The sequence below is a fragment of the Mytilus galloprovincialis genome, chromosome 11 (assembly GCF_965363235.1).
Source record: "Mytilus galloprovincialis chromosome 11, xbMytGall1.hap1.1, whole genome shotgun sequence".
Lineage (NCBI taxonomy): Eukaryota > Metazoa > Mollusca > Bivalvia > Mytilida > Mytilidae > Mytilus > Mytilus galloprovincialis.
The window spans coordinates 31,186,401-31,212,171 of NC_134848.1; the positions used below are offsets into that span (position 1 = coordinate 31,186,401).

General features: G+C 32.0%; 2 protein-coding genes across 2 annotated transcripts; both read right to left on the bottom strand.

Moving 5' to 3' along the window:
- Positions 1-5,232: 5,232 nt before the first annotated feature.
- Positions 5,233-11,392, bottom strand: LOC143051947 (uncharacterized). The gene is made up of 5 exons (XM_076224930.1): positions 11,211-11,392; positions 9,465-9,559; positions 8,412-8,586; positions 7,859-7,957; positions 5,233-7,171 (listed from the first exon to the last, which is right to left on the bottom strand). Exons 1-5 carry the CDS (start codon positions 11,380-11,382, stop codon positions 6,573-6,575), a joined length of 1,140 nt encoding a protein of 379 aa, XP_076081045.1. The 5' UTR covers positions 11,383-11,392; the 3' UTR covers positions 5,233-6,572.
- A 1,253-nt stretch (positions 11,393-12,645) lies between these two features.
- On the bottom strand, positions 12,646-19,497 carry LOC143050719 (uncharacterized). The gene is made up of 6 exons (XM_076223849.1): positions 19,432-19,497; positions 18,838-18,894; positions 17,252-17,668; positions 15,859-16,165; positions 15,073-15,276; positions 12,646-12,677 (listed from the first exon to the last, which is right to left on the bottom strand). Exons 1-6 carry the CDS (start codon positions 19,495-19,497, stop codon positions 12,646-12,648), a joined length of 1,083 nt encoding a protein of 360 aa, XP_076079964.1.
- Positions 19,498-25,771: the final 6,274 nt, after the last annotated feature.

The following is a 25,771-nucleotide window of genomic DNA, read 5'->3' on the forward strand; positions in this document are numbered from 1 at the left end:
AATTTACTGTTCTTTTTCTCGTTTCCAAATTAGTCGGTTTTGCTTTTTTCCTTATTAGACTGTTTTCCAAATGGGTTTCTTTTTCTTAGGTGTCTCCCTCCCTATCCAGCTGACTGGAACAAAATGGTTTATTATTCCTTGGGTATGCAGTTTTTCGTGTTTTTTAGCATTGGTTTTATGAGAAAAAAAAATGCCTTACAAGTATGGCATACATATTTTCTCATTTTAGGAGTTTTTCTTCATCATGACACTCTTGTGAAACTATTTGTGTTTTAGTAAACATTTCACCGACGAAGCAATATAAATAATATCTGGTAGTTTTTCGAATCTGAAAAAAAAAAATTGGTGCCAAATGAAATTAACCTTTTGCGACTGGTGTGCTGGTATTAAAGTTAGAGATGGTGAAATTGCATCCTTGCCTTGTATAACACCATTGCTCTTGAGGATTGTAATCACCGTTTGTGTGATGATTGCTGTTTTAACAGTTCATATCAATAGAACTTGTTCATCATTTTAAGTATTTACAGGAAGCTCAAGCGGAATGCCTTAATGAAGGTCCTTTACCTGCACTCTTTGAATTTATCAAGCTTATAAGATACTCCATATTTGATTTCTCTGTGTCCATTATTGTTGATATACCCAAAAAATCAAACTGGTTATTAAGAATATCAATTATGGCGTTGTTCTGGGTTTCCAGTACAGCTAATTGTTAGGATATGTTAGAATGAGACTTGACAGGAGATTGCTGTTCTTATCATCCCCGCTTATTCTTCCAAAACAAATCATTTCTGATCTAGCTGGATAATCAACTGTATGAAGCCAATTCACTCCGAAAAAAGCACTTGATTCGACACTATTTAAATCATCACTTCTATGAGTTTTGCATACAATGTATTCCAGTATAAAGCAGCTGCATCTTTCATATCAATAATACAAAAAAATAATTTAAACTTTGCTGTTAGGATAATTGAAATGTTTTACATGATTGTCATTTCAACTCCAATGGACATTTGTCTCATTGGCAATGGCTCCAACATTTCTTTTTCATATTAGAAGAGGAAAAATATTCAATTTCATCTCCATTTTTATAAAAATTAATTTCAACACAAAAGTTTCATATGCCTTACCTAAAGAAGTAAACAATCTTGTACTGTCGGATCTGCCATCTCTTCTAAGAGTTGCTCTGTTTGAGAGACAGAAAACAGGATAAAAAAAAAATTTTTTTTTATAAATGTTTAGTAGTTATATCCAGCTAATTTCACATTAAGTATATGTATAAAAGTTTTCCATGAACTCTTGAGTCAAAATCGTAAAAGATACAAGACAATTTTTTTTTTTCAATAAAGGGATACAAAAATCTTTGTCATCATTTGAGCAATGTTGGATAGTCATCGCAATTTCTAGTAAAGGCTTATCAAATGAATAAACAAGATTGTGGCCCTAGAACACTGATGCCCCTCTCACACTATCATTTTCTATGTTCCGTGGACTATGAAGTTGGGGTTATAACTCTTATTTGGCATTAGAATAAAAAGATTATATCATAGGAAACCATTGTACTCCCTTTCAAGTTGACTGGACTTTTACTTAATTAAAAATCTACCTTGACCAACAATTTAATCTAAAGCGGGATGGACGGACCAATGGACAGAAGCGCAAACCAAAAAAAAAACCTAACTTTGTCCACAACCAAAAAATAAATATATAATAGAAATAATTCAAATGCAATTCCAAGATAATGGGGAAAATAGGGTCAGTTGGGTAACTACATGTGGAAAAGTGACTGTTTTTTTTTGTTTGTCAATCATAATTATATATATAAGATGTTGAATAGATATTAAAATGAGTGACAATTGCATATTTGTGGGTAACTTGTTTGAATTATTAACACTATATTGACTATTTAGATATCAATTTTCAGACTCAAGTTATAAAATCTGTTTGTTATGATATAAGAGAAAAAAATAAAAAGGAAAATCATAATAAACATCATCATGTTAGAAAAAATAATCTTCCTTTTACTATAGACTCCATAAAAATCAATAAACATGTACCTAGCTCAGATTGGAGTTTTGAAGACTCATTTTTCCAAAATTGTGCATCTCTCTCCAACTGTGAGCAATATTCTTTAAGATCAGTATATTGAGCATTTTTCAGAATACACTTTCCACATTCGGTGGCCACGGCCCTTAAAAGGCTAGAACTGTTGAGCTTGAAGGCCTGGGTATACTGATGCAAGGTCTGTCCAAGGGTGGGGATATATCTAGGTTAAAAACAGTGCGGGAATCTGAGCACATGCGTTTAAATGAATTAACAGGAGAAATTAAATTTGGTGCCTGTGGAGGAATAGTTTCTAACATGCTTGAGTTAAATGCACTAGAGTACGTAGTGGAATGAATACTCGCACTTCAGACCTCTGATTTGGCAGAATGTGTCTGTGTTGCAAGAACTTGTATTTCATGTTGGTGAGATTTTATTACAATTTCATTAAAGTTTTTTGTGCGTTTAAGATGGCCTTTCCTATTATTTTGTATACGGAGTTTACTTTTGTATTTTATTTATCTTTTCCTTCAGTGTGACTTTCGTCATCTTCTTCAAAATTTAGACTGGTAAAATTGAAGGAATCATCTAAAGAAATATTAGAATAATTAAAATCAATGTTTGATTCTTGTTCATTTACGTTTCGCGACTCAAAAATCTGTTCCAATGTATCTTCTTCTTCATCAATCTAAAAAAAAAGTTGAGTAAGACAGTTGATAAGCGAATCAAAACAGGATAGTAGTTTTTATTCAGCAGGTTTAAGAGAGTGTCAAAACAGCCATACATATTTTTTTCAATTTGCCTGAATCAAATTTGTCTAAATCTGATCTTCTGAATTTTTTTATTTATGAATGCTTCTAAAAAGAGTTGACCAAATATAGGAACATTTAAACTCCATTCTGTAATATTATCAAAGGTTTTCATATTCAATGGATTTGTAATTGAATCACTGTAACAGGTTTGACAATTTTCAACAGCAGACTCACTTTTAACGTCTACTTTATCTTGACTTTTAATATTCCAAACAAAAATGATTCGGTTACTAACCTTTTTCAAGAGTAGAGCGTCTCTAAATTCAAACCGGGCTAGCTTATCATACTTGTGTGTGTAATTGTCTAAAGTTCCTGGCTGAAGGAAAACAATTTCACCACATTTTTTTTCATGATCTTTTAACAAATACGAAGATATAAGAAGAATGTAGTCTTAAAATATAACATCCTCTTCAATTTCGATATAAATGTTTATAGCCTTTGGATGTTGACAAACCCTTGTACAATCAAGACAAATAAGTTTATGAATCTTTGAATTATCAGGGAAAATGTCTGGCATTAGAGTTTCTAAAAGTTCAGTATAGTGGCGTTTTCTTGCATTTACAGATATTGCCTCGTTTGTCTCATCAATTTGTTTTCTTTTTGTTCTTGCAAGTATTGCATCTTTTGAGGACTTTAAAAGCAGACTTTGAATTTCGTGACAATTTTTTAGTATGCTGAGGAAATTTCGTCTCTTTCCAACAATATTTTCATAAGTTCCTCTTCTGCCTTGAAAAATTGAAATTTTGCTAAAATGATGCTTGAATAAGCATATTTTCCCTATCACCTTCAAAAAAGTCATTCTTATAATCAACAAATAAGGTCTCTATTTCAGACTCTAGAAATGATAAAGTTTGAAGTATCGGCCCATTTTTCTTTAGGGCTCCTCACTTTGTCATTCAGACAGATAATGTTGAATGAAGCTGATGTTTGGTGCCAGTATTATTGCTCTACTTCTGTTGTCAGCTTGTCTGAAATTCTTTAACAGCTACCGTTAAAAACTTCCGGAAATTTAGTTTCACTGTGCTGTTGAATTATTGCAGCTTCAGTTTAAAGAATGTGCTAGCGTCATCCGATTCAAATCGTGGTGAAAATGTAGCGTTGGGTATATTAGCGTAAACCGGTAGAGTGTTCCTATCGAATCTTCTAATGTCCTTTAATAGAGTCACTATTGGGTGCCTTTTAGCTACAGTATTGTCAATACATCTGTCAATATTGACCTCATCCGTTATATTACCACTACCATAGCTCTCATTAACTAGGTTATCAAAGTCAGAGTTAATTGGTACGATTTTGACGTTAATCTTTAATGCCTCCACTAATTGCGTCCACAATGTCCATATCCCATAGTTTGATAGATACTATTGTGTTTTTTTGTAAAAGGTGTTCCTTTTGAAATTGTAACACAGTGCTGTACCCATATTTTGACTATTATATTTATTATGTCTGTTTGTTCACGCTTCGTTGTAAACATAATGGCATTTGATAAAACTGTCGTACACGTGAGAGGTTTAGCACTATGAAACCAGGGTCAATCCACTATTTTCCACATTTGAAAATGCTTGTACCAAGTCAGGAATATGACAGTTGTTGTCCATTCGGTTTTATGTGTTTTGTGGGACTCTCCGATTAAACATTATCCGCGGAGTTAATAACTATTTTTTTTAATAAAATTGTAAGTTTTTTTACTACTGAAAAAAGGACCGGCACTATGCTCAAATCAACAGATGTTTCATAACACAATAAATTACCTTTTATCAAATACACCGGTGCTGTTATTTTATGGTCACTTTCTATCGTAGCATGACATTTTCCGATTAACTTCGAGCTATCTGATCTATATGCTAATACGCATGTTTGGCCGTGAGATAGTTTTGGTTTACACTTGATTCCATCGAATGTTCATTTATTAATAACGTAAATACTATATACTCTGTCGATTAAAACATTCACATTTGAATTGTTAATATTAACGGTAATTTTGGGTTGTCTTTTTTTTTTTAATCCGAATAGTTATCCATTATCAAAAATGCTATCATGAACATCATCTATTCATGATTGTCATCTATTCATGATTGTCATCTATTCGAAATTGGCATCTATTCATGAGCATTAAGACCAGTTCTCTGTAACCACCAAAATTTCATATATACAGACTGGCAGGCATGGTACTGAAACTTCATGAAACTGTGTATACTTGATGTAAACATCATGCTAACTCAAAAAAAATATTCAAAATTTTGATCATCAACATGGTTGCCATGGCAACCACGCAGCCCCCTTAGAGGTGATATTTTACACTAAAAATATTGAATTTTTCAAGGTTTTATGATGTTGACAGAATTTTTATAGCTTCACAGGCAATACAATGACAACAAACTACTGAAAGAATAACATTTATTGAACAAAATTGAATGGTACCTATATCAGTCCTGATTGAAAACATTTTTTTTATCCAACTTCAAAAAGCATGTACTTGTGGATATTTTGATACCCATTTTTCAGTATTTTGTTCATGCCAAATATACGAAAAGCAGAGGACTTGTGTCAAAAATACTATTACTTCATGAGAAAATGTTATTTATGTTATCCAAAAATGTAAAAAAGTCAACGGGATCCGACTAAACAAAATTTTCAGACATTTTCAAAAATTGCCTTTTTCAAAGGGAGATAATTACAAGAATCCATAAAAATTGATTTTTTTTAGAGAGTAAAAATCTTGTTTTTATATATATATATCTTAGATATTTGATATCCTGCTGCATTGCCAGTTAACTAATGTGATTAAATATCATAACCTTGAATGACCTTGACCTTTGACCTTAATTTCAAGGTGAAATCTTCTTTTTTTGCCATTTAGTTTTTTGGGTCATAAATTAAGATAATTAGTCAAAGTCTTGCGGTAATATTTAGTTACATCATGCTTTGGTAATGAAAATGTCTCAAAAGGATATATACTTTATGGACTTACTCAAGATTTAAAAATAAAACAAAAAATAGCTATTGAACAATTCATGTTATTATGTTTTACCTCATTCATAAAATGAAAACCCAAAAACTGAAGGTCCACATGAATTGTTACGGATAAAGATGGAAGGAAAGATTAACAGAATGATCACTTCTAGTTTGAGTGGGCTCTAATTATTGATCAATATATGTAAACTCTATGCTGGAGGTGACATCAATTCCAATCATTTACAATAAACATAGAAATTTCTTCTTGTATTAACCTTCATGTGAATCAAATATATGACAAAATATTGAGGGTCAATGTCAATAGTTAACCATAAACAGCAAGCCTTTATTTTGATGAATGATAAACTTTCTGTTTATGGTTGTATACGCAATCACCAAGTTTTGAATAAGGTCATAAAAGTTATCCTGTAAATTTTTCGTTCTTGAATGCCATAATCATATCAAAACATATATTTTAAATTGAATAATAATGAACTGCATAACCATTATGAAACATTCTATGTTAACACACAAGGCATTATATGAAAAATCAGACTGTAAAACATACTTCATATATCATAAAACCAAACATAAAAATCCATGTAAAGATATCAGAGGAGACATTTACAAAATATTTTGTTACAGATGGAAATATTCGCCGACAAAGTCAATGCAACATAAAAAGGAAATATTCACTGGAGAACACAATGTATTTGGTAGTCATTACAATAATAAGATGAGCAAACATCCTTATGAATTGTTTTGTCATTATTTGTTCAATTTGTCCATTATCTCTTTTTTCAGTAATGTTTTCTGATCTTCTTCTTTGGCTGCAAGTATGTCACCCGGATCTGCCTTTCTATCCAGCTGGGCTAGTCTTGAAAAATAGCTAGCAATTTGCTGACCAGAAAGAAAGGTTTTCTTGTCAAATTGACTAAGCTTCCTCATTTCTTCAGCTGCAAAAAACGGGTCAACTTTCTTCCCTGTTCTTTTTCCTATGTCAAACTGTTCTTTCATGTACTGCTTTTGTGCAGTAGAGAAAACTGTCTTTTTCCTTTTGCCTTTTAAAGCCCAACCCATTGGATTTATATAATCACCCTCTGTTGAAATATTATTTCCACACTCTGATCTCTGACCATGCTGACCTGATGTTGATGATGGAAAACCATCATTGATCTTTTTGGAATAAATTGTGATGGCAAGATCTGTCAAACATTGTTTTTCAAGTTTGTAATCACAATTTCCCAACAGTAAATGGTTGTCTAAGTTTGAGTTTGTAGAAAATTCCCTGACACAACCTTCTACTGGACACATAAAAATAGCCCTCTTCTTTATCTGAGTATTCATGTCAGTACTTTCATTCTCATCTGAAATGAAAAAAACAAAACATTTGTAATAAGTCTGTCAGCAGAATATGATTTCTGTTTTATAGAAATAAAACTATCACAAAGAGTCAAAGACCTATATATAGTTCTGTAACTTAATTTTTTTTTCTTAATGTTTGTTTTTACCTTGGCAGAAATTTACTTTGCTTGTAGAACTGATATGGGGTTTTTTGGCAATTAAAATTATCCTATTTTTCACTTTAATCTAAAAATTTCATGTGATTTTATAACATACCAATTAAACAAGGTGTGAAATGAAAAATAGTGTTTGAGAAATTGTGTTCTTGTATTGACTTCAAACATGACATTCTTAGTTGAAACACACATCTTATGCACTAATTTATACCACTTGTCAATTCCTAATCAATAAGTAACTACCTCTAAAAATGACACCAACATATGAAATTTGCAACATAAGTTTATACAGGTGTTCAGCAGTAAGACAGGTGCTCAATGTAATGCAGGATCTGGCTACTTTTCTAGAGCATTTGCAATCTATCCATTTTTTTGTGGAGTTCTTGCTGCTCAGTTTTTAGATTGTTGTGTTATGTCGATTTCGATTTTTAAAAAATGTTTTAGAGTCATTTTGTTTTCTAAAAAATTTTTAAAAGTTTGATTGTGTTCCATTGGTATCTATCACCCTCTTTGAAAGTTCTAAATATAACATACCTTCTTGGAATCTAGTAAGAGCAACATCTCTCCAGTCTAAAACAACAGAGAGTTCTTTATTGCTATTGCTTTTGAGTTGTGTCCATAGAATTCTTTTACCTGTGTGATAAAAGTAAATGATGCATGTAACTCTTTATATCTAAGACCATTCTCAATTCTAAACAATACATTTTTCAAATTAATTCACAAATGGAAATCAGTTTGCTGGTTATGGAGAAATGTCCGATCAGGAAAAAAGTGACAATAAAGTAAACATAAAACCTTGTTTTTGCTATTCTTAAAAAGTTATATAAATTTTTAAAACATATTATATTTATTTACAAAAATGATTTAAGAGGATGTGTATAAAATATACAAACTTGTAGTTGATGAATTGGCAATCATACCACATTTACTTATTTATTCTCATAATGTTAAATGCCATTTTGGGTCCAATTTCTCCACATTAAGAAAGATTTCTCTACTATCCTGAAACTAAAAGTCTGACAAAAGGACAATCAAGTGTAAATTCCCTTTTTTATAATGAAGATTTTTAAATCATGTGAAATCTTACCCTCTCCAATGTTATATGCTTTCCAAACAACTAGAGCATCTTCTGTAAACTTGAAGTTGTGCAAAGAAGTAATCTCTGGAATGTTGCTTTTTACAATATTGGCTCCACTATCAAGGTTGGTCACAGCATTCACAACTTTCACTTTATATTTCCCTTGTTGGTTCCGGTCAATTGCCTATTTCAAAATTAATTAAAAATATAATTCAAGAGTAAACTTGGGAATGTGTTTTTAAAACATTTATCAGTTTTCTCACAAAGGAGATGACTGTAGGATCACCAGCTGTATGTTGAAGTAAAGTGGGAGGTAACTCTAGTTACGGTAATAAGGGATAACATCAAATGTATAAGCTTTTGAAACACGATACCAAATCTTATTTTGAAATTTATTATTGATACAAACTAGATACTTGTACACCAATAAATGATGACTGCAACACCATTTTTATATAATTGGTTCAGTTATTTACTCTATAACAATTGTAAATGAGTGATAACAAATGCATCAGAGAAGGAATAATAAAAACTGAAGTGAATAAAAAAAAAATATTATTTCATATCGGTTGAGAATAAGATTCTCTAATTGGATAAAAAGGGGTCACATGACATTCATTAATCTTCAGTAATAAATTCCATCGGTCATTAACAGAACAATACGGACCAGAAAACCAGTCGTTAATGAACTTTTACATGATATGGACCGGTTGGACGTGCACTAAAATGAATGGCACGGTATTACTACGACTGGTATTCACTCTTAGCTATAGAAATCATACAACTACTCAAGTTCGCTTTACGCGTTTTGAATTTATGAGAATTTTCCAAAAGAAGGTTTCTCAATGAAATAAAATTAATAGTTCTTGAAAAACTGGTCATTATCCTGATACATGGACTGCCCGTAGGACAGTGGTATTGACTGCAACAGTGATAATGACCTCGCCTTTGGCTCAGTCATAATATCACTATCTTAGTCAATACCACTGTCCTGTGGGCAGTCCATATATCACGATAATGACCAGTTTTTCAAGAACTATTATATAAGTATATTATAACAACCTGCTTCATTTGTTGTGCAGTAACAACATCATTCCCTTCGTTCACATATCTTTTTATTGAAGACTTGATGTGAGATGCCTTCCTGTCACAGGGACCTACAAAACAAAAATAAAGAAATTTTAAAATCTTGGCAATTCCAATGATGTCATGCTTTACATAAGTTCTATTAAATTTTTAAAGGTTGTGTATTGTAAAATAGTAGACACAATAAAGTATCTTAGAACTGCTCACTCCAATGTTAAAATAAAAAAAATACATTATTACTAGTGTTTTAAAATTACTGATAGCTGTTATAAAACTATCATTTCCTATATTCAGTGGACCATGGAAATAGGTTAAAAATTCTATTTTGGCATTAAAATTAGAAAAAAACATATCAGAGATAACATGTGTACTTAGATTCAAGTTGATTGGACTTCAACTTCATAAAAAAACCATCTCAACCAAAAACTTTACCCTGAAGCTGAACAGACGGACAAACAGACCAGAAAACATAATGCCCATAAATGGAGCATAAAAAACCTTTCATATTCACAGCACTAAATATTACATTGAAAGCTGGTGACACCTTTCAGATAAGCATGTCAAGTTCTACCCTGTTTGTGAAATGGATATTCTACTGAATATTTTTTTAGGGATTGGATGCCATTTCCTATTGACCACCTAGAAATCATCAGACACAAATTTTGCTTGCAAAAAAAATTTGAAATGGTAATTTTATTAATTTTGGTATTGACTGGTCTCCTAAAATACTTAGAAATGGTAATTTTATTAATTTTGGTATTGACTGGTCTCAAAAAATACTTTGAAATGGTAATTTTATTAATTTTGGTATTGACTGGTCTCAAAAAATACTTTGAAATGGTAATTTTATTAATTTTGGTATTGACTGGTCTCAAAAAATACTTTGAAATGGTAATTTTAATAATTTTAGTATTGACTGGTCTCAAAAAAATACCTTGAAATGGTAATTTTATTAATTTTGGTATTGACTGGTCTCCTAAAATACTTAGAAATGGTAATTTTATTAATTTTGGTATTGACTGGTCTCAAAAAATACTTTGAAATGGTAATTTTATTAATTTTGGTATTGACTGGTCTCAAAAAATACTTTGAAATGGTAATTTTATTAATTTTGGTATTGACTGGTCTCAAAAAATACTTTGAAATGGTAATTTTATTAATTTTGGTATTGACTGGTCTCAAAAATACTTTGAAATGGTAATTTTAATAATTTTAGTATTGACTGGTCTCAAAAAAATACTTTGAAATGGTAATTTTATTAATTTTGGTATTGACTGGTCTCCTAAAATACTTAGAAATGGTAATTTTATTAATTTTGGTATTGACTGGTCTCAAAAAATACTTTGAAATGGTAATTTTATTAATTTTGGTATTGACTGGTCTCAAAAAATACTTTGAAATGGTAATTTTATTAATTTTGGTATTGACTGGTCTCAAAAAATACTTTGAAATGGTAATTTTATTAATTTTGGTATTGACTGGTCTCAAAAAATACTTTGAAATGGTAATTTTAATAATTTTGGTATTGACTGGTCTCAAAAAAATACTTGAAATGGTAATTTTATTATTTTTGGTATTGACTGGTCTCAAAAAATACTTTGAAATGGTAATTTTGATAATTTTGGTAATGACTGGTCTAAATTTGACTATTTTGTCTTCTTGATTCAGCTTTATATGTATTTTACTTAATTAAACAGACAAATAAAAAATGTCTTGTCTCACCTTTTCCATTTTGAGCTTCTGAGAAGTTGTATGTGTCTAATAAATTCCCCAATCCACTGTGAAGCTGAGTTAATGTTGTTGAGGATTTGTAGCATCCAGCGTTGTCAGAAAACAGGTGGAATTTATTTAAAGTTGGAAGCACTTTTACCAAATCAGTTACTACATCTACCATTATTTGAGAAGTTACGTCTGCATCTTGTGAAGTTGGATTTTCAAAGATGTGAACGTGAGTGATACTATCAAATGCAACACGCTTGGCATACCAATCCACTTGACCTTCTCGATATTTTCTTGGCAAGAATTTCATAGCCCAGTCAAATGTTATTAAGGCCTCATTTTCTTTCATCTTATCAGTTAAATTACGTCTTGCTTCCTCTTGATTACGTGCCCTCACAAGGTGTTTCTTCCATTCCTTGATGTCTTCTAACGCTTTTTCAACCTACAAATATTTCAAAAGATTAAATATGAACATCAATCTTTAATATACATGTACATATAGATTTGGAGCTAGGATACTTATTGCACACTTTTACAAGGAGTTACAGATCATGTTTGACACTCTTTTAAATGAATAATGGCCCTTGGACAAAGAAAATTTCATGAAACTCGCTAAAAGCGCATACAATCATACACCTTGTTTCCTAGCCTCATACAAATACAGCTGATATTCAAAGACACTAAACAGTTATTGTCTATGTAGGCAAATGAGTTATAGATCTATGTTCACATACTGCTAAAAAAGCAAGTGAAACTGGGAGCTACTGCTCACTGATGATACCCCCGCCGCAAGTGAATAATATTAATAGTGTAAAATCATACAAGTGTTCCGTAAACAGGAAGTTGTCAAGTGATCAATCTGAAAACGCATCACACGGTATAGCTGACTTAGATAAACCCTGAAACCAAATTTCAGCAATCCTTGTATTGTAGTTCCTGAGAAAAATGGGACGAAAAATATTCATGGGACAGACTGACTGACTGACGGAAGAACAAACAGAGGTAAAACAGTATACCCCCCCTTTTTTTAGAGCAGGGGTATAATTATATCCAACATACAATTTTTAATTTGAAAAACAAATACATTTTTATTTTATGTTTTACCAGAAAAAAATCAAATTTATAGTCCGTTTAACTCACTATTAACTTTTTTCTATGTGACAAACGATATATTTTGATTATAAAATTTATCTGAAGTAAAATTTCCTATTGGTTAACTTCAACATATCTAATTCTAATTATACATAGAGATGGATTGGAACTTACTGTATAAAGCACTGAATCTCTATTCTCCCATGTGTTGGCAATAACTTTTGTTAGTAACATATCAAACAGATCTGCCATATCTGAGCAGCTGTCACATCGGCTGTCATGTTCATGGTCACATACTCCTCTAAAGCATGGATCACTTGTGCTCAATGCATATGGTGCACAATGGTCAGCAACTGTTGAAGTTTGCCTCACATGAATCTGAAAATTTAAAGCTAAACTATATGTTCATGATAATATTTTGTGCAAATAAATTTCCTAAAATACCTTCAATGACATTTATTGGTTGTCTAGTGTCCAGTGGCAAGAAAGGTGCATATATATAAAGGACTTTGTTATAATTAATGAATAATAGTCATGCTTTGTACTAGACCATCAAATATTGATTAAGCCAGATTTTTAATTTTCTAACTCACAGGACAACAGTTTACAGAAACATGTCGAACAAATCAATCTCTGGGCTAGCAGTCTGTTTTTTCTCCAAAATGCTATGTTAAAAGTGTGGAATTTTTTAATGTGCTAACACATAACAAAAAAGTTCACAAAAAGACATATCTCCTCACTTGGACCTGAACACATTATTCAAAATCAGTTTACCAGTCTTTGTTCTTTTAATCCTTGAGGCATGTATAAAGCAGAGAATCAGCAAAAATATTTTTTTTAGTTTTTGGACTGACCCTGACAGGGTTTGAACCCACAATCTCTTGTATTTAAGGTGGACATACTAACTATTACATCATCGCCGCTGTAATTTTAAATAACATAAGAAAATGCTTAAATTATTAAACTAGAGGCTCTAAAGAGCCTGTGTCGCTCACCTTGGTCTATGTGAATATTAAACAATGGACACAGATGGATTCATGACAAAATTGTGCTTTGGTGATGGTGATGTGTTTGTAGATCTTACTTTACTAAACATTCTTGCTGCTTACAATTATCTCTATCTATAACAGTACTTTCTGTGGAAAATGTTATTGAAAATCTTCAAATTTTAAGAAAATTGTTAAAAATTGACTATGAAGGGCAATAACTCCTTAGGGGGTCAATTGACTATTTTGGTCATACTGACTTATTTTTAGTTCTTACTTTGCTTACATTATTGCTGTTAACAGTTTATCTCTATATATAATAATATTCAAAATAATAACAAAAAAAAACAGCAAAATTTCCTCAAAATTACCAATTCAGGGGCAGCAACCTAACAACCGATTATCCGATTCATCTGAAAGTTCCAGGGCAGATAGATCGTGACCTGATCAACAATTTTACTTCCTGTCAGATTTGCTCTTAATGCTTTGGTTTTTGAGTTATAAGCCAAAAACTGCATTTTACCCTCATGTTCTATTTTTAGCCATGGTGGCCATCTTGGTTTGTTGGCCGAGTTACCGGACACATTTTTTTAACTAGATACCCCAATGATAATTATGGCTAAGTTTGGTTAAATTTGGCCCAGTAGTTTCAGAGGAGAAGATTTTTCTAAAAGATTACTAAGATTTACGAAAAATGGTTAAAAATTGACTATAAAGGGCAATAACTCCTAAAGGGGTCAACTGACCATTTCGGTCATGTAGACTTATTTGTGAATCTTACTTTGCTCAACATTATTGCTGTTTACAGTTTATCTCTATCTATAATAATGTTCAAGATAATAACCAAGAACAGCAAAATTTCCTTAAAATTACCAATTCAGGGGCAGCAACCCAACATCAGGTTGTCCGATTCATCTGAAAATTTCAGGGCAGATAGATCTTGACCCTATAAACAATTTTACCCCCATGTCAGATTTGCTCTAAATGCTTTAGTTTTTGAGTTATAAGCCAAAAACTGCATTTTACCCCTATGTTCTATTTTTAGCCGTGGTGGCCATCTTGGTTAGTTGGCCGGGTCACCGGACACATTTTTTAAACTAGATACCCCAATGATGATTGTGGCCAAGTTTGGTTTAATTTGGCCCAGTAGTTTCAGAGGAGAAGATTTTTCTAAAAGATAACTAAGATTTACGAAAAATGGTTAAAAATTGACTATAAAGGGCAATAACTCCTAAAGGGGTCAACTGACCATTTGGGTCAGGTTGACTTATTTGTAAATCTTACTTTGCTGAACATTATTGCTGTTTACAGTTTATCTCTATCTATAATAATATTCAAGATAATAACCAAAAACAGTAAAATTTCCTTAAAATTACCAATTCAGGGGCAGCAACCCAACAACGGGTTGTCCGATTCATCTGAAAATTTCAGGGCAGATAGATCTTGACCTGATGAACAATTTTACCCCATGTCAGATTTGCTCTAAATGCTTTGGTTTTTGAGTTATAAGCCAAAAACTGCATTTTACCCCTATGTTCTATTTTTAGCCATGGCGGCCATCTTGGTTGGTTGACCGGGTCACCGGACACATTTTTTAAACTAGATACCCCAATGATGATTGTGGCCAAGTTTGGTTAAATATGGCCCAGTAGTTTCAGAGGAGAAGATTTTTGTAAAAGTTAACGACGCCAGACGACGGACGACAGACGACGGACGACGGACGCCGGACGCCAAGTGCTGAGAAAAGCTCACTTGGCCCTTTGGGCCAGGTGAGCTAAAAAAAACACTTACTTTCATATCTGTTTTTAGGTACTGCTTTGCCTCCTGAAGTCTTGCTTTCAGTGCTTGTGTATCCTCAGGTAATAGCACAACTAATTTCTCCAACTCAACAAAAGCCCTGCCTCCCTCTGTTATGTAATTGTCAAGTCCTTCCATACTTTTTCTCACTGATGCTGCACACTCATCTAAAAGTTTATATAGGGTGCTTGTGCCTGCAAACATAATCAACATTTTAAAGATGTTATTGATAAATTTAAATCAAAAGCACATCAATGTGAAAATATTTTTTAATCTAATAAAGCCCATTGTACACTGGTAATGCAGATTTAGAGTAAAATTTTTACATGTTCTGCATATGCACCTTACATGTATTATATAGTCTTTTTGTGCATAGAAAGACATATTACTGTAGTCTGTATAACATAATGCATCCTTTTGTGGCATATAAGACTACATAATATTTAGAATGACAATAATAAACTTTATTTTTTTACCTTATGTGTCTCAATGGGTGTGTACCATTTTATGACATGACAATGTTCCATTTTTTATCAAATTATTTCCCACAATATTCTGACAGAGGTCAAGACTTCACTGTTTTTCAAATTGTGATATAACTATAAAGCATATGTGGACGAAATCTATGATACTAATTACATATATATGTCAAGTTCAATTGTAGGCTGAATTTGCATTTACCTTTAAACAGTTATGCCCCTTTGTGTCTAATAGCGGGGGAAAATTGGGTATCTGTATTATAAGGATTGACTTTCTTTAGTTTAGGATAAACTTACCTAAAGGTTTAACCTGATCTTCTTCACACAACTGGTTATACTGTTTGATGATGGAAACTGGTGCAATGGATCGAACTACATTTGGTATATTTCTGATCTCTCCAGTTGATAATCTTAGAGTTTTATCCCCAAATGGTAGGTCCTTAATGATTTGATTAGATGTTATAAAATCTATAAAATGTTCTAAACATTTGGCATCAAACTTCTCTCTCTGTTGTTTTGAGGGCTGAACTGGCTGTCCTGCACCTGACTTGTCTGTGTGTCTTTTAGCCTCATAGTACCTCCATTGTGTAATATTGGGAATCATCTATAAAAAAAGAAAATAAAAGCACTCACTTAGGAGTTTTGCCTATTTCCCTTGCCTTATCATTGAATTTATTATAAAAGTCTGTAACATGAAGGTTTTGCAACTATCACATTAACTAAACTAAAAATAATGTACTCTTAGATGCATGATTTTTTTATTTATAGTTGAACTAGTGGATTTGAACTAGCTGTTGATGATTTTAAGTACTCGCAGATCAGTAATTAGGATATTTTGTTGATGGGATATAAGATGTGCACTCTGTTTTTGTTTAATAGATGTATGTTATTTGTATCCATCTGAAAAGCCTTTTTCAACTGATTTTTATACAATTATAATGTTTTTCTCGTAACTATTATGTATTGGTAACATTTTGTCGTTGCAATGGGATTTTATTCTTGAATTCTTGGGGTTCTTAGATGTTGACTGTAACAAAGTACTAAGTTTTTGTATATAAACTAGACTGTTTGTTTTCTCCTTTGAATTATTTTACATTTGTCATTTTGGTGTCTTTTATAACTTTGGTGTATGAGCTTTGCTCATTGTTGAAGGCCATACAATGAACAAAAGTTGTTAATTTCTGTGTCATTTGGTCTCTTGTGGAGAGTTGTCTCACTGGTAGCCATACCACATCTTTTTTTATAAACAAAATCAATGTTGTATGATATATATATAGTCAAATGAAGCAGGCCTGACAGACATAATTTGCCCTTAACAATCTTTCAAAACACTAAATACAATTGACCTGTTGCTTAAAGTATCAAATATAATCTAACAAACTGACAAATTTAACAAAAAATTTCAATGACCAATTAACCATGAAAATGACTTCAAGTCAGATAATACTTTAAAGACAGACATGTACACTTTACAATTACATTAATTGTTCCATACACTAAACATAGCTGACCTATTGCTTTAAGTATTTGGAAAACCGACCAAAACACAAAAACCTAACAATGATTGAATGAATAATGAAATATAAAAACGAGGTCAAGGACAGATGATATTAAATATAAGACATTTAGTCTTAAATTAACCTTCACAAAAAATATAGTACATGTAATTCTATCTAAGAATAATCCTTACCTTTCTTAATCCATCATAGTTTAGTTGCTCAGTGAGGATAGACAAGACCTGTCGTCTGAACATCCATGTATCAGCCTTAGTGTATATTTCTAGAAGAGTCTTCATGGTATTGTCTTTCAATGATTCTGGATAAAGTTCAGCTTCTAGAAATGGTGCCTCACCTGGACAAATTGTTTCAAAAACAGAGTTAAGGCACTGCCTAGCCTTGAGTTTATATCTCTGAATGGTTCTTGCACTAGCACTCTCCAAAGGTCCCTGGATCTTCTTTACTGGACTAATTCCAGACAGGCTTAAAAATTCATTAAGTTTATCTAATTTTTCAATCACACAAACTGACGCCTCTGAAACCTGACTTCCCCCTGCAAGTGACTGGTCTGTTTCCTGACTGAGGACTAAATCATCTAAACACTCTTTCGCCTGTAATTTACATTGTACATTAATTGACATTGATCACTGTAGTGTTAAAATAAGGTTTAGTGACTAATAAACTGATCTTTTTATGAAAAAACAAATCCCAACAAGAATGTATCCATAGTACACTGATGCCCCACCCCTTTTGCACTGTCATTTTCTATGTTTAATGGACAGTGAAACATCATAAAAACTCCAATTTGGCATAAAAATTATAATGATCATATCATAGGGAACATGAGTAATGAGTTTCAAGTTGATTGGACTTCAACTTCATCAAAATATCTTCATGTATCTGGAACAAAGTATTTAACCTGAAGTGGGACAGTCAGACAGACATGACAGACGAATGGACACACAGACCAGGAATCATAATGCACATTAATGGGGCATAATTATTGTTTTACACGTTCAGTTGTATGTTACACATGTACATGTCATCATGTTTTTTTTAACTCAGAGGCGGATTTAGGGGGGGGGGGGGAGGGGGCCAGGGGGCCCAGGCCCCCCTTTTTGGGAAAAAAATTGGTTGCTTATATAGGGAATCATTGAAGCGTGACTGGAGCGGGCCCCCACTTATGAAAATTCCTGGATCCGCCACCTTAATTTTTTTATACTCCATGTTCCTAAATTCAAGAGTATTTTATTTTCAAGTAACTTGACATATTTTTAAACTTTCGCTATAATCTAAAACAGTAATGCATTCAACTACATTGACCTTGACCTATTTGTACATAAATTAGGCTGTTAATTTTCTCGTTTGAATTGTTTTACATTGTCATTTCAGGGCCTTTTATAGCTGTCTATGCGGTATGGTCTTTGCTCATTGTTGAAGGCCATACAGTGGCCTGTAGTTGTTAATTGCTGGGTTATTTTGGTATCTTGTGCAGAGTTGTCTCATTGGCAATCATACAACATCTTCTTTTTTTATTTTTAACATATTTTTACTTAACACTGTTACAAGATGAACATTTTTTTTTTTAAAACTTTGTAGATAATCACAGATTTTACTGATTTAACAACATGTTACATGTAGCTTGAAAAATTTAAGGATGGTGGGGCTAGTTGTTTTTAAATAATAGCTTATTTGTAAAGCTAAATATGGAAAAGTATGACATGTTTGATCTGATATACAATATTAATCATATCTTTCAAAAACATTTCATGGTATTTACCTTTCTTTTTCTCCTGTTAGTAATAGACATACATGTATGCTCTTCATCTGCTTCAACCTGCAAACATTCAATAAAGAAATGCATTTACTTTTAATATCAGGCTCAAACTTGCAAATTGTGTTGTTGTTGAAGGCCTTACTTTGACCTATGATGGTTTAGTTTTACAAATTGTGACTTGGATGGAGAGTTGTCTCATTGGCAGTGACTGGCACTCTTCCAGTGTAAAGTTTGTTTGACCATCATGTACATGTATATGTATATGCAAGAATTACAGCTAATTTCCAAATGCTTGTAGAGTACAAGGCTAGCCTGTTTGCTTTGTTTGTATAAATGTTAGCTCAAGCATTGTAATTAAGATTGACATCTGCAAACAATATAGGCCTGCATTATCAAAGCAGTACATATCATATTTAAATTTGATTGCAAGTAATTCAATTAAAATTGTCACTATACAAACAAAGCCAGCAAGCAAACCAAACTGAAAGTCTTACCCTACATGCATTAAAAAATTAGCTGTAAAGCTTTTGTTTGTCAAAAATTGGATGTGTCACAGTTATAGTATTTGGATTTGAAAATATACAATTGTTAACATACATGGTTAGGTTGACTATAGCTATCTACTATAGTTCTGCTGCTAAATTCTGGTACATTATCTGTCATTTCATGGTCAGATATATGTGTCTCTTGTCTCCAATTGGAATGCTGATCACCCTGGAAAAATGTGTATATTTTAAATGACTTCCCTCTAGCTATTTTTAAACATGTATATCATTGCAGTTTGACATCAATTTTGTAAAGTTTTATAATTGTATACCTGGCATGAAGTTTCATAGAAAAACTCAGAAATTAGAATCATGTACTGTCTCTGGTGGCCATATTTTATAAATTTGGAATTGTATCATTATCTGCCTAAATTTCATATTTTTTCTGACATGCAGTCTATATGTATATATATATATTAATGTACAAAGATGTACTTAATATGCATAGGTGTATCAGGAAAAGGGGGGATTTGGTTGATTATGTGGGGAATCACTGAAGCATGACTGCAGAGCCCCTCCCCCTTAGGTCAGTTCAAGGGATTATGAAAAGTTCTGGATCTGCCATCTGATACTAATATGAATAAAAGTGATTTATAAAAAGTTAACTTGAAGTAGGTGTTTCAACATAAACAGTACTACTGGCATATTAAAATTCCTTGAATTAAAAGTGCAGTGAATACATGTACATGTATACATTTTGTATACCACAGACAATACTCAATTGTTGTTTACTTTTACAAGATTTTCCTTGAAAACATAATTATATTTGATCTTACCTGCACTATTTTAGAAACATCTAAAGATAATTCCTCACACTGAGCTTGCTTCAATAGACTTTTTCTGCACTTTGTACAAAGACCTGAATTAAAAAAAAATAATATCATTGAAGTTGCCTCAACAAAATCATAGATGAAAATATTGTCATGATTGTGTATTTTTGAATGTACATGTAATCCGAGACTCCTAAACACATACCCTGGTACATACATGTATGTGTAAAAAAAATAGATGCACGAGTACATACTATTGTATGATATATAATTATTCTTTTAGACTTAATCAAGTTTATTAAGTTTTGTAAGTGATTAAAAAGGCCAATATAAAATATGTTGTAAATGTAACATGCTGAAATAATTTATCTTCATTTCATTGATTTTTTTATCATATAAGGCATTGTGACTTTATACTGAAGTAAATATAGTGAAAAATACTTTGGGTTAGATGGAAGGCAAGCTAAATGCATACAGGATGAATACATAATACATACATTTGTAATGATGATAAACAATGCATGAATAGGCCATACATTGACCTATAATGGTTTACTTTTAAAAAAAAATGTTATTTAGATGGAGAGTTGTCTCATTGGCACTCACACCACATCTTCCTATATCTATATAAAGACCTACTGTAGACATTGTAGGCATTGACACACTGAGACAGATTTTATAATTTGAAAGTTTACTCCAAATAAGTAACAAATATGGTATTGGCAAATGGCTGTTGGTTTATAAAATTTGTATTTCTAGTAAAGAAAAAGGCTATTGTGATCACAAATGTTTTGCTTAGGAGTGATGTCCAATGCAATATCATGGCATATGGGACCACCATAAAAATCATTGTGATAGAAAGGAGGTGCACAATGACAATTGTATGCTTAAAACATGAAAGGTTTTATGCAAGTTTCATTGAATTTTGTTTTTCTAGGAATTTGCAGGTACATTTAAGAGAAAGTGTTATGATGACCCCCTTTTTAATGGTCACCCCATGAAAACCTGCATTAAATAAATTTCGTAGTTACCAGTTCCAACAGGTAAAACAATTCCAGTGTTGTTAAATATAGTTTTCACTTGAGGAGATGATATATATCTTTCTGTTTTGCAGTTCTGGCCTGAATGGTAACATACATCACTTGGTACACTGCAGAGTCTTTTCATACATCGTTTCTTGTATGCATTTCGAAATTCATGTACGTGTGAAGAACAAATGTTCTTAAACAATAAAAACCCAGTTCCTGGTGAAATACCACATGAAGTCAAAAATATAGATTGATCCTCGGTATTGAAAGTGTCAATGGTATACAGTTCAGATGAACATTCCAAATGGGGAAAATCTGGCAGGGAAGATTTAGAAAAATTACAAGTTCTGCACGCATTCAACCCTGCCATCATGCATGGCAAATCATACAAGGGTTGTTATAAGTTAAACCACAGTTTTTAAATGCTACATGACAATCACCATCAACAGTTTTCTCTGTAAAACTAAATTAACTGGATCTATCATCTGCTGGAACTTTGTTTATGTTTTCCCGCCTATTTGTACTTCCAACAGGAGAGTTCCAAAATTGTCAAAGGGAGACAACTCAAACATAATTTTAGAGCAAATTTGAAAGAAAACTGGTTATTTAAAAACCAGTTTTCTCGAAATGTTTTGATGATCCCATTCTAATTTTTTTACAGAAATAAAACCATATTTTTAGAGAACAATTTCATATAACTGATAAAGGCAAATGCCCTCTGCTTTTTTAAATATACTTTCATATTTCAAGATGGCAATATGACATATACTGATATAAATTGTCTTTTATTCCTTTCATGCAGACAAATCTTTTGAAAATCTTATTACTTTTTGCAATCAATATGCAAGGCAATTTAATAGAAAAAAAATAAGTGCCTTAAAATTTTCCACAATAACAGAAAAATATTAATTTTATTGTACCTGTACTTTTCAGGTTTTTCAGGTACGCACATATATATAATGATTGGTAGCCATAGCAACAAAACATAACAAGAACAAAAAAATTAAAAAAAAGTAATTTAATGGTTCATGAATTATTCCTGCAAATTTTTATGCATTTTGCTGTTATACCCTGGCATGGTTTTTTTGGTGGTTACATAGAACTGGTCTTAATTATTCATGATTGTCATCTATTCACGAGCATCATCTATTCATGATTGTCAAATATTTTTGAGCATCATCTTGTCATGATTGTCATCTATAAATGAGCATCATCTACTCATGATTGTCATCTGTTCATGACTGTCTTCTATTTATGATTGTCATCTATTCGTGATTGTAATCTATTCGTGATTGTCATCTATTTATGAGCATCATCTTTATTGACCTTTCATTTGTACGTGTTTGTTCCATCACGTTTGGGTATCTAAAGTGCGGTCAAATTCACCTGCACAATTTCTACAAGTTGTCATTTTCTTGGCCTATTTGGTCTGTTTGCGTCTCTAAAAATCTGTCGGTGGGGTCGGCGGACATATTTTTGGAAAGATTGAAACTTGTTCTAAATCTTTATAAAGGCACTGGCCTCCTTAACAACACGACAGGTTATCTACTAAATGTATTCACTGCACAGAAATATAGTTCCCAATAGTTCTCATGTAAACTGTGAAAAATGGGTATATTTTTAAAGCAGTTCATTCAAGAATGTATGTCATTAAGGTGTGTGCATGTGCAGACTTTTTGTAATGATTTTGATTAAGTAATTGAGTATTGATACAATACCAGTATGATTGACAGCTGTCATAATCACCAAACAATCAGGAACATGATGGACCTTCAATTAGAAAGTCCCACCTCCTTAACTGCTAATCAAATTGAACACATGACTTATCGACCTCAGTCTTACATAATTAAAAGACCAATATACATCTCAATATACAAATATTTGACCTCACATTTGAATAAACAAATACATGTATATATATTACGTGATTGATATATAAGGATTATAGATTTATCCAATGCCCATTACGTTTGATCTACACTACATAAAGTGATTCTGTAAGTTATGTCTGAAAGATAAATGATTAATTAAGAATTAACAAGATCTTTAAATAAATGTAAATAAAAAAATATAAATATGAATATCTAAAGGCACTTAAGTAAGGTCTACAATTTACTTGATAAATTTCCAATAATCATCTGTAATTAATCAACAATTTGGGTTAGTTCACTTATATTTTTTTTATCAGTAACACAGATAGTAAAAATTTGAAAAGTTTTAATTTATACATATGTAACAAAACATTTTATTTCTGAAATTTTATTCCCCTTCAAATGTCTATTAACAATTTTATGTCAGTTGAATATTAAAAAGAAGTAAAAACATATTTTTGCAATCACGAAAGATAAAATCCACATTTCAATAAAATAAGTTATTTTAATTTGTTATGTTGAAAAGTACATTTGTGCTGGAAAAAAGTTTACAAATTGATCGAAAGGCACTCTACAACTTGTAATCTTCATTGTCATATAACCTATGTTTTATTATTGATGCGAAAATATCAGAAACACAGTTTTGGCAGTATTTGGCCACAGCTTTATTACAAACTACAAAATTATAAACACATATAACTAGATAAACAGTTAATATATGTATATATATAGCAAGCAGATTAGATAATTACATGAACGCAGTCACCTTTCATATTGGCAGACTACAAAACATAAGTAGATAACTAACTAGATAGTTTACTAAATGTTTACAATAAATGAAGCATCCAATGAAATAAAATGAATACTGGGATACAGAGATTCATTATTTTTTTGTGTGGTGGGTCCTTGGATACAGAAACCCCCAATATCAGATGTTTTGGATGCTAAATGAAATATGCGACAAAATGACGCATATCTAAAGTAAACGCAGCGAAATGTCTTTAAAAAACTTAGTCTGAAACAGAACACGCACATAACGTTAAGATGGTAAAGTTCAATCAGCAAAATACGGAATAAAGATAAATACACAGGATACTAGAATGATACTCTCCATATACAGTTGACTGCTAAGTTGACGTCTCGAACCATCAATTGTAACAGAAACATTCTGAAAAAAAAACCATGGCTGAATTGGGTAAACTCGCTATGCACCTCTGTGATCTTTGACTTATCGTCCTTTTCATCTTACTCAAAAATAATTAGGTAACAGGTTTCTTGGTCTTTAACAAATGAGTTATTGGCACCATCTTTGTTATTCCTGGCTGATTTTTAATCCATCTTTTCTACTGCAATTTGTACAAATTAGTTTGCGCTTACCATTCAAAGCTCCACATTGTTCACATTTGATATAGTTTTCATCCTGCACATCCTTTTTAACCTGATCATCAATAAAATCTTGAAAATATCTATCAATTTGCTTCTGCTCCTTCGACACAGTGTCAATGTCATGGTCAATAAAATAGTACAATTGATCGTAATGATCTGTTTCCATTTTTGAATATCTTTCTGTGTACTGATCAATAACTTCATTGATAAGAGATTGAAGTTTTGAAGCTTGTATAGTCTCATTCTCATTGACATTTTCTGCTTTATCATCTTTTTCAATTTTTTTCAGGTTTCTAGTCTGCTTTTTTGTAAACTTTCAGGAGATTGTAATTCCATTAAGGCTTTGTCGGTAAATATGGATATTGCAATTTTGTTTTTTTGGTTTTACTAACCATGTTTTTCATATTACTTGTTCATTGTCAAACACATTCATGTAATGACCTGCTGGATTGGTATTTCCAAGTAAATCAACAACTAACCTGCTTCCAGTTAATGTTTATGCAGTTAGATTTAGCAAAAAAGAAAGAGGTGAAATTAAACTTTTATTGCATACACTGTCAGATTGTTCTACTGCTCTAAAAATTGGCAAGATGTCACCTGGCCTATCTTTAAGCTTATGGAGAGAGACGTCAAAGTTACGTCAATAGTTAGTTGAGGTAATTTTGGTGTTATAATGCCAGCCGATCGTTTACCACCAAGCTGTGTAAAAATGGGATGGGTATCAATGACAGTTACATCACCATTTTCTGTTAGATATAAGCATCGTGTATTGTAGTGATGTGTACACTGCACAACAATTTCCATGCTTATGATTTCCAATTAAAGTAGTAAGTTTGCTACAGAGTTCATCACAGGCATCATGCTGAACTTTCATATCTGTGCTTGTTATTTCTATACAAAATTCAGTTGCTTCAACAGCTTTGCAAGATCGAAGAATATCATAAGCCTCATCTACACTGTTTAATTTATTTTCATTTCTCATGATATAAACATGTTTAGGAAAATTTTGTATAGTGTCTTGGGTCACTTCTGACAAATCAATCGATTGATTTTTGTCTCTTAATATCTTGTCTGCAATAAGAAGTGACAAAAAAGTACATGCATTCAACGTTTCCCATTGTTCGTTCAAAGCAAAAGTAGAATGACTTTGAGCATATTCAGCATCTTTTGTTATACTTATGCTTTCCTGACTTATCAAACGACTTTAATTTTACATTGTTTCTAGTTGAAAACAGAAGAGCATCGTCTGCTGTTGGGCGATTGGACATGTTGAACGGTGTGCATTTCAAATACAATTCGTGAATTGCTTCCTATTGTTCAATTCGCAACGCTTTGTA